We start from the raw sequence: 10,395 nt of genomic DNA on the forward strand, positions 1-10,395 counted from the left end.
TAGGTGCTGTCAATGCTGTAATTATGATGAATGTTGCTGTACCAATTGAATTTAATAGCAGTTTGGCACAATATATTTCGTTTGCGTTGATTCCTTTTATTTCGATGTAGTTTTCGAATCGCTGTATGTAGTTTTTGTACGGCTCCTTAGTTGGATCGAACTGATCGAAATTTGGTACCAACAATGTGTTTGTAGATGTACTTTGGCCTGGAGTAGCAGCAGTATTGGTAGCCTTTAGGATTTCTCCCAACATTTTCTGTTGCATAGCCATGAATTGATTAAACTGCTCGGCGTCCATTTTGTATTTTATATACTTTAAATGTAAAATTGATGAATTGCACTTTTCATTAATTTTCTTGACTTTACTCTCGTCGCCAACTATTGTAACCGGTGTATTGAAAAGATAACTATCTTGTTTTATATTATTATTTCTTTATTATTAAAATAGTTAACACTTAAAACTAAAGAGCTAAATGAGATGAAAAAGTATTCTGTATAATGGCGTATCAATAATGTATGTATCCATTATAGTGATGCATTTATTAATAAATCGTTACTTGTAATAACTGATCAATGTTATAAAAACAGGGATGTCGAACAATAAGGGTATTACAGAGTATATAAGACAAGTGATTGACTTTATAAATTCCTTCCCTTCGTATGAATCGCATTATACGCGACGTGACACGTCGAAAAGATATTTGTCCGGCGATTTGTCCGTTGCTGAACCCTACAGGCTTTATTGCGAAAATCACGATCACTCTGTATCACTCTCAAAATTTTCTCAAATTTTTCAGACTTTAAATTTAAAATTCAAAAAACCCAAACTAGACACTTGTCACAAATGTGACATGTTCAAGGCCAAAATAGCAATTGCTCAAGAAGAATCGCTTAATGACTTAAAATCTGAGCAAGTTGATCACCATCAACAAGCAGAACAAACTTATGAGTCAAAACGAAATGATAAGCAAAAGGCAATTCTTGATAAAAATTTTAAAGTATTTTGTTTCGATTTACAACAATGTCTTCCCACTCCATTTTTACGCTCGTCAGTATCCTTTTATAAAAGGCCATTGTGGACCTTCAACCTAACTGTGTATGACTGCTCAACAAATCATCATACTGCTATATGTGGCACGAAGCTTTGGCTAAACGTGGTGGAAACTAGATAGCGTCATGTTTACTTCAACACTTAGAAAGCCTTCCAGCCACTGTCAACCATGTAATTTTTTATAGCGATTGCTGTCCAGGCCAGAATAAAAATTATTTTGTTGCAACAATGTTAGCCATATTCATGCAATTCATCGAGACATCAGGATCAATAAGTATAATTGATCATAAGTTTATGGTTCCTGGCCATACACATATGGAATGTGATAGTGATCATGCTTTGATCGAAAAAAAGAAAAAAAATACATCAATACAAATACACCACCCTCGGGACTGGTATCAATTTATTAGGACTGTTGGAGTGAAAAGGAAGTTTATTGTGAGTGAAATGAATAGAAACCATTTTATTGATTTTGCGAGTGCTGCTAAGGAATTTTTTTTGTGGAGAAAGATGGATGATGATGGGCAGAAATACAGTTGGGCCGATATTAAATGGAGTTTGGAACCGTTTTCTTTAAAAGTTCCCTAGATGAAAATGAGGCTTTCAGAAAAATTAATTTAAAAAAGGGGTATCAATTCTATCAATAAAAATAGTTTAAAACAATGCTATTTTTCACCGATTGAAATCAATCAAAAGAAGAAACAAGATTTAATTGATATGTTGCCGCTTATTGATGAAACTTATAGAGATTTTTATTTAAATCTAAATGCTGCAGAAATGTTGGACTTCCATCCAGATTTAACTGATTCTGATGAAATTTTGGAATGAATTACAAATTTGAATTCAACAATATCAAATTATCAATTTTATTTTTAATTTTTTTTTACTTTTAATTTTTCTTTATGAATTGTTGTGTAAGCAATAGTCTTATCTACTGTATTATACATTTATAAGTTTGAATAAAACATCTTATGTTTACTTAAAAGTGTGCAATACATAGTTTTTGATTTAATAGAAGAGCTTAAGTTACTTAAGCTCCCGAAAAACACAAATTTCAGTATAGAAAAAGCTCTTAAGTAGAAAATGTGTCAAATAATCCCTATTTACCAATACTTTTTTAAAAATTGTACTTTTGTTGACTAATAAATTTATTATCAATATGTTAGGTTACATACATATTTTTAGTAAGAAACAATTACAATAAAAATTACACAAAATTGCGAATATTTCAAAACTTAATTTTTCGACTTAAGCTATTCTTCCATACGGACACAGATTTAATCACTTTATCAGGTAATGTAAAATTGTTTGAAGGATATAATTTAGTAGTAGATATGTTTTATGTAGAAATTAAGTCTAGCTTCCAGAATGATCTTGCTTAATGTACTTAATTCATTATCGATAATTGTTTTAGTATTATATATGTATATTAGTGTTAGAAACTATTTTGTTATCTATATAGTTTTGAAAGGAATTCCAATTAGTTAATTTATAGTTATAATAACTAAAATCTACCGTATTTACAGTTGTTGAACTAATAGAGCAGACGATCGGACGATGGTCTGATGGAACCTCATATTCTAGTACTTCCAGGTTCAAATTTAATGTGGTGTTGCTTAAGACTAAATCTATTGTAGATGGAGCACGTCCATTATGATGTGGGTAGTAGGTTGGATCATTTGGATAATAAACGAAGAAGTTGCAAGTGTGATTTAATTGACTGAGCACGTTACCAGCGGTGTTATTCCTGATACAGTTTCACGAGGTATGCTTGGCGTTTAAATCTCCAAGTAGTATGAAATCTTTGTTTGGCGAAGTTAATTCAAGGATATCATGTTTAAAATTATGGTTATAATGAGCTGAATATGCTGTTATTATTTTCATAGGTCTGTTATTCATCGATTTGAACTGAAATATATTCTATTGATTTAGTTTTATCCACAGAAATGTTTTTGTGGTTAATATGCTTATGGAGCAACTCCTCATCCCCATGTTCCGTCGGTTCTATCATTTCGATAAATAAAATAATTTTTGAAATATGGTTTACTCGTTTCATTAAAAAAGGTTTCGTTAACAGAAGCAACTTTATTTTTTTCTTTTTCTGTAGAAACACAAATTGAGTTAGTTTGGAATAATTTGAGATGCCATTGGCATTCCAGTGAAGTATTTTGAATTCATTTATATTAACGTAATCCATAGGCATATTTAGCAATTGACATTACGACCTGAATTTGTTGCACTTTGGAAGTACATCTACTTAAGTCTTCCATTGCTGTTGAGAATATATCGAATAAATGAAATGTGTCACGTTGATTTCTCCTGTTGTTTCGTTGAGAGTTTTTAGAGGTTGCTCTAGCCCTTGTCTCTAGATATAGTGATCGTAGGGGACAATTAATGTCATTCGCAGAGTGATCAATTCGTTCTTTTCCATATTTTTTACAGTTGAAACATGAAAAGGCAGCAGGACTTTTGTCATTTGAATTATAAGGACAAACTTTTGCATTATGATCGTTGGCATAAATCATGCAGGCTGGACGTCTAAAACAATATTCTCCACCATGGCCATACATAAGGCAGTTCCAACATTGGGTTGGTTTATAATTTTTTGGTTTGTACTTTTTCCAAGTAATTATTACGTTAGATATTATTCTAATCTTTTTTAATGATTCAGGATTGAAAGTTTTCCTAGTGAACTGTACTTTGTAAACAGCGTTGTTTGATGAAATGAACTTTGTGTTAACCTCTGTCACTGACGAGGGTATAAGATTATAAATTTTTAGTTCTGACATGATGTCATCTATTTTTATTTGGGGTAAAGAAACGTTGTCACTCGTTTAAAACAAGGTTCGACAAGAATAAACAAACAATATGATTTTGGCAAAGGCTCAGTTTATTCTCTAAAATTAATAAATTATTATTTATAATATATCTTAAGGTTATACATAAAACTTACTCGGTCGATCTCTAGGCAAAATATAAACGAGGACAAGTTAACTTTAACAATTACGTGACAAAACTGACTTTAGAAATGGTTGCTTTGTAACAATTAACTTCTTTAAAAATGGTTAATTCCAATATATTAAACTCCGCCTTTAATTTAATTTTATATAAAATCATAACTTTAATATAAAAGTGACCGTAAGTATTTTCCCCTTTTTCTGAAACATAATAGCTGAAACATTTCGAACAAACAAAGATGCCACCTTATTACAAATAACATATCAAACATGATTGCCATCATCGACATCCCCACCCCTGTGAATCGACTCCATGGGCTGAGATTCACTATAGCCATTCGATACATCTAATACAGCTATCTTGTTGACCGGTCTGCTTAAAACACCTGTGGATGTACGAACATCTGCAGATCTGGCAACTCCATCTTTACCGACTATTAATCTTAAAACTCTTCCTCTCTTCCATTTGGAACGGGGTTCATTCACATCACAAATTAACACAAGGCTTCCGGGACATAAAGGGCTGGATGCAGCAAACCACTTAGAACGACGTGTAAGTTCTGGAAGATATTCTTTCACCCAACGTTTCCACACTCCATTCTTTAGATTTTGCTGTATACGCCACTGTTTTCTTGATGCGCATATTCTGCAGGAGTTTGAGTTGAACTGGTACATCCAAGTATAAAATGATTTGGTGTCAACGGCTCGGGCTCGTCCGGTGTTATCGGAATATGAGTAAGTGGCCTTGAATTTACCATATTTTCGGTCTCTACCAACAGACTATATAGTGTTTCTAAGCGTGGGGCGTGTTCTCTCAACATTGCGTACAGAGCTCGTTTTACTGATTGAACCAATCTTTCCCATGCTCCACCTGCGGATGGGTCATATGGCGTATTAAATTTCCATCTTATACCAAGTGGAGCAAGGCCAGCAGTAATGACGTCATGGTCCCAAAAATGTTTCTCACCATACAATTCTCTCTGGAGGCCCACAAAATTCGTCCCATTATCACTCCTTATTTGAATCGGTACACCGCGGCGATTAGCAAAATTCCTTATACACATTAAACAAGCGTCACTAGAGAGGTTTGTTGCAATTTCGAGATGCACTGCTCTGACCGTTAGACAAGTGAATAGCGCAATCCATCTTTTTTCCCTTTGGCGTCTAATAGTAACCTCTACCGGTCCAAAATAGTCAAGACCCGTATATGAAAAGGGTCGCAAAAACGGTGTGACTCGGTCAATTGGTAGTGGGCCCATTATTGGTTGACTAGGCTTTGCTTTACGAATTTTACATAAACAACATCTTGTTTGAACTTTATTTATTACAACTCTGATTGATGGGATCCAATACTTCTGTCTTATTTCGTTTATTACCGTATTGTCATTGATGTGGTTGAAGCGATGATGATACCACAAAACTAGCAGTTCAGTGAAACGGTGTTGTTTTGGCAATATGCGTGGCCTCTTCGCGTCCATAGAAGCAAAGGGTGCATTATCGATACGACCATGAACACGAAGTAACCCAAAATCATCTAAATAAGGGCACAATGTTTTCAAATTACTACGAACATCGATAGGTTTGTTCATTTGGAGACATGTATATTCAGAATGAAATGCTGATTGCTGTACCATACGACACAAAATCTTTTCAGCTTGATCTTCTTCTTTAGCTGATAACTCCCCTTTGATTCTACCTTTATCATTTGATGATATCTTTGCATTACTAATGAATCTCATAATCCAAGCCATTGCTCTTTTTAATCTACGAAAATTGGAATATCTATTAAAATCAAATAAAGGCGAGCATACCACAGACGTTAAGACATATTTAGTGCGAAGTTCCAATTCAGGCTCAATATGGTGAGAATTATCATCCATTGAAGGCCACAAGTTTTCTGGAAGGTACAAAAATTCTGGACCATTCTTCCACCGACTATCAAGTTCATATTTTGGTTTTGCCCGCGTTGCATCATCCGCAGGATTTTCAACACCTGGTAACCACCGCCAATTATCCACTGTCGTAGTTTCTAATATTTCTCCAACACGGTTCGCTACGTACTGTTTATACTTTCTTGAATCAGATTTGATCCACCTGATTACTGTATGAGAATCTGTCCAGAACTGCACACGATCAGGTTTAACACAATAAAAATATCTCGTCGGTGCACAATTAGTTTTACCACAAACAAATGAAATTTTATATCCAGCAGTTGTTTTTATTCGCCAATAACCGACAACAGCCATGGCCTCTTCGCTAGCATCGCTAAATAAATGTAACTCATTAATAGTATTACGAAAATTATTAAAATGGCAACGAGATATTTTATAGTCCTTTACCTTTTTTTATTTCACACAGCCAAGCAACCCACCTACCATTTATATTATCCGGTATTTCATCATCCCAGTCTAAATCGTATTTCCACAGTGTTTGCATTAGAATTTTTCCCGCTACTGTAATATTTGCTAAAAAACCATAGGGATCAAAAATTGACATAATTACGCTCAAAATTTCCCTTTTTGTTGGTTTGCGACGTAATTCAATTATATCTTCAGCTATCCGATGAAATTTTAAAATAAAAACAAATTCATCTCTAATTGGATTCCAATGCAAACCTAATATTCTTTCGACTCCATCCGTTGACACATCTACTGAAGATACATTGGAGCCATTGAACGTGTCAATAACGCTCTGGGAATTTGAAATAATTTTGCACAAATCAAAACCAGCTTTTTTATGAATATTTCTCACCTCTGTAACGACTTTGATGGCTTCCGAATCTGACTTGAAACAATCTACGTAATCATCAACGTAGTGACGATATATTATAGCATTAACAGCTCGAGGACTTTCATCAGAAAATGTCTGGGCATTTTTGTTTTTTATGAATTGAGCAATAGTAGGGGAGCAAGCGGCGCCAAAAATCATTCTTGTCATGACACAGTGCTGTACGGGATCATTAAAATCTAAACCTCTCCACAAGAATCTTTGAGAATTGATGTCATCATTGCTTATTGCCACTTGAAGAAACATTTCGCGTATATCACCGCAAACCGCTACCGGTGCTTCTCTAAATTTAAACAATACGGAAATAAGTGAATTGTTTAAATCAGGACCAGAAAGGAGCGCATCATTTAAAGAGATTCCCTTGACTTTGGATGCAGCGTCAAAAACCACACGAATATCATCTTTGTTTGGGTTTTCAACGGCAAAATGAGGTAAATAAAAGGTTTTTGGTGTAATTGTTTGCTCTGCCTTACTTAACCGCCTGGCATATCCCTTTTTAAACAGATCTTCAATTTTGGCACAGTATTTCTTAGCGTATACATGATCCTTTTTAAACTTATTTTCTGATAATTCTAATCTTTTACGGGCCATTTCATAACTCGGCGGAAATGATACATCATTAGTTTTCCATAATAAACCACATTCATAACGATCACCAATGAATTTTATTGTTGCGTTCATTATGTCTAATGCTCTCTTATGTTCACTTGACAAAATTGTTTTTGTATTACTTTTCACACCACAAGACTCAATCTCAAAGTAATTATACATCATATCTTTCATTTCTTCATCGGCAGTTCTATTTTTCACCGCCTTTGTATAAAATACTTGATTGATTTTTGATTCACAATTTTTCACTGGACCGTAAATAATCAATCCCAATTTACACTTTATAACGATCGGACCATAATTCGATGGATTTTCTATAACTTCATTGGGAACTGTTAAAAATGCGTGGGCAATACTTATTATCATTTTCGGTCTTCTAGAAATGTATTCGTTAACTGGTATATTTGCCAAATGAGGATAATTAGCAATCAGCTGGTTTTTAACAATCGATTGAGTTGGCAATTCTAAATTTTTTGACAAATAAATTTTTCTCATTTCATACTTGTTTATATTATCGTCAACAGCACTTACAAGAACATTGACAATTTCGGTGGATTCACATGAAGAGCGACCATTTAACCATTGTAGCTTTAGGGTATCTGGTGTTCCGTGTAGGTTTAGCTGATTAGCAATATCCCAATCCAGAATTGTTGCATTGGCCCCATCATCTATAAAGGCGTAAATAGTGACTTCTTTGCCGTCATTGTATAGTTTTATTGGGATTATCTGGAACAAAATATTATCAACTTGGCAGTCTACATGACAATTAACGCCGGATGAAATAGTAGATGAACACGATGGCAGTTCACGGTTTATATTATGTAGCAGGTTATGATGTTTTTGAGGACAATTATTTATACCACATACATGTTTGGCGTAACAGGATTTTAATTGATGATTCTGTTTTAAGCAACAAAAACATAAATGTAATTCTTTAACAATTTTCCAGCGATCGTCTACTTCCATGCTTAAAAACTTTTCACAATTACTAATATCAGCACACTCACCATTACAAATAAAACACGGTTTTTTGGTGAGGCTAAGCATGGCATATTTGTTTGTTTTTTGTGATGCCGGTTGTTGATTATACGATCTACGGTTGGAACTATCTGCCAATGAAGTCGGTAGTGAATCAGATACCATATTTGCAAGTTTTCTCATACAATTCAGCCACGTACTAAAGTCCATAATATTGGGTGTCTTATTTAAACTTAAACATTTTTCTGCCCATTGCATTTGTTTACTGGTTGACAGTTTAGAAACTAATTCGCTTAATAACGATGGATTACATAAATGTTCTCCTTCTACTGATTTCAGAAATGTAGCCATGTTGTTTACTTTATTGGCAAAACCTATTAATTGGTCCAATTTACCATCAGCAACGTTCGGATATAACCTCACTTTTTGTATCTGGCTTTTTATTAGCATCTCAGGCCACTCACGTTTTTTGAACTGGAAAGAAGACATTCAACAGTTTCTCGAGCGGTTCCGATAAGAGCTTCACGAATTCTAATTATATTTTGAAGATCCGTGTATTCAAACTCTTGAGTAGTAGCAATAAAATCTTCATAAAACATTTGCCAGTCTTCAGGTTGGCCTTCAAATTTAGGTAGGGGGTAAATTTTCTTTGATTTGGTAGGTTGGCTGTTTAGACTGTGAAAAGATAAATTAGAATAGGACTCACCCGTTTCTTGACCATTATTTCGAATAGTATTTTCAGATAATGGTGTCGGTGTCTGTGTCGGCGGTACTGCTTTGGCGATGGTTTGAATTTCTTGCCTTAATTCTCCAACTGTAGCTTTTGTCTGATTATTGTTGGCGATAATAAGATTTTGGAGAGACGTCATTTGGCGTTGAAACTCTCTCTGCATTTCAGCGATTTGCTTTGAAGTGTCTGGCGGTTTCTTACACGATCCTATTTGGACGTTAGATGGGGTAGTATTTTTTGGCGTCTGTGAATTGTTGGCTTCATTTTGTACAACTTCATGTGTTTGTCTAACACTATCAAGCTGTCTAGGTGTACCAGTTTGTGTATTTGGGGCAGCTACACTCTTTGGAGTATGCAAATTGTTGGCTTCATTTTGCGATTCCATTATAAAACGGGCTGGTGGCACTCCTTTTGTTTCTCTATTACTTTTTCTAATTGGAGCAGAATCCGACATGAGGCAAAAGGCAAATTATTTTGACGAAGAATAAAGTTGTCACTCGTTTAAAACAAGGTTCGACAAGAATAAACAAACAATATGATTTTGGCAAAGGCTCAGTTTATTCTCTAAAATTAATAAATTATTATTTATAATATATCTTAAGGTTATACATAAAACTTACTCGGTCGATCTCTAGGCAAAATATAAACGAGGACAAGTTAACTTTAACAATTACGTGACAAAACTGACTTTAGAAATGGTTGCTTTGTAACAATTAACTTCTTTAAAAATGGTTAATTCCAATATATTAAACTCCGCCTTTAATTTAATTTTATATAAAATCATAACTTTAATATAAAAGTGACCGTAAGTATTTTCCCCTTTTTCTGAAACATAATAGCTGAAACATTTCGAACAAACAAAGATGCCACCTTATTACAAATAACATATCAAACATGATTGCCATCATCGACAAACGTTGTGTAGAGCCTATTTTCCTTCGAATTGTAAGAGTGAAATTCTATTTGATTTTCCCTTAATATTTGCTTAGAACATCCGTATACTTCAATACTAGGAGGAAAAATCTTAGTACCAATGGAAGTACGTTTGTAAATACAATCTTTGCCCAAAAGATTTTGGATCTCTGTAAAGGGTTTATCTTAGTTTTTTAACTTCATTTATATTTGATTCGGGAAGAACTTCCATATCGTTCATACCGGCTAATAAACTAAATCTGTTTCTTGAACATGATGCTATATTTGGGTTATAGGCCACAGGTCTATGAGTGTTAACCATGACTTTTTTAGAAAATGATTTTTTCTTCTTAGATGAGGATTTGGCCCCG

General features: G+C 34.2%; 1 protein-coding gene across 1 annotated transcript; it reads right to left on the minus strand.

The window, feature by feature from the left end:
• Positions 1-4,272: 4,272 nt before the first annotated feature.
• On the minus strand, positions 4,273-8,733 carry LOC135961266 (uncharacterized). The gene is made up of 4 exons (XM_065512763.1): positions 6,760-8,733; positions 6,380-6,699; positions 5,362-6,273; positions 4,273-4,654 (listed from the first exon to the last, which is right to left on the minus strand). The coding sequence occupies exons 1-4, from the start codon at positions 8,731-8,733 to the stop codon at positions 4,273-4,275; spliced, it is 3,588 nt and encodes a 1,195-aa protein (XP_065368835.1).
• Positions 8,734-10,395: the final 1,662 nt, after the last annotated feature.

This window comes from Calliphora vicina, chromosome 5 (assembly GCF_958450345.1).
Source record: "Calliphora vicina chromosome 5, idCalVici1.1, whole genome shotgun sequence".
In the NCBI taxonomy this organism is placed as follows: domain Eukaryota; kingdom Metazoa; phylum Arthropoda; class Insecta; order Diptera; family Calliphoridae; genus Calliphora; species Calliphora vicina.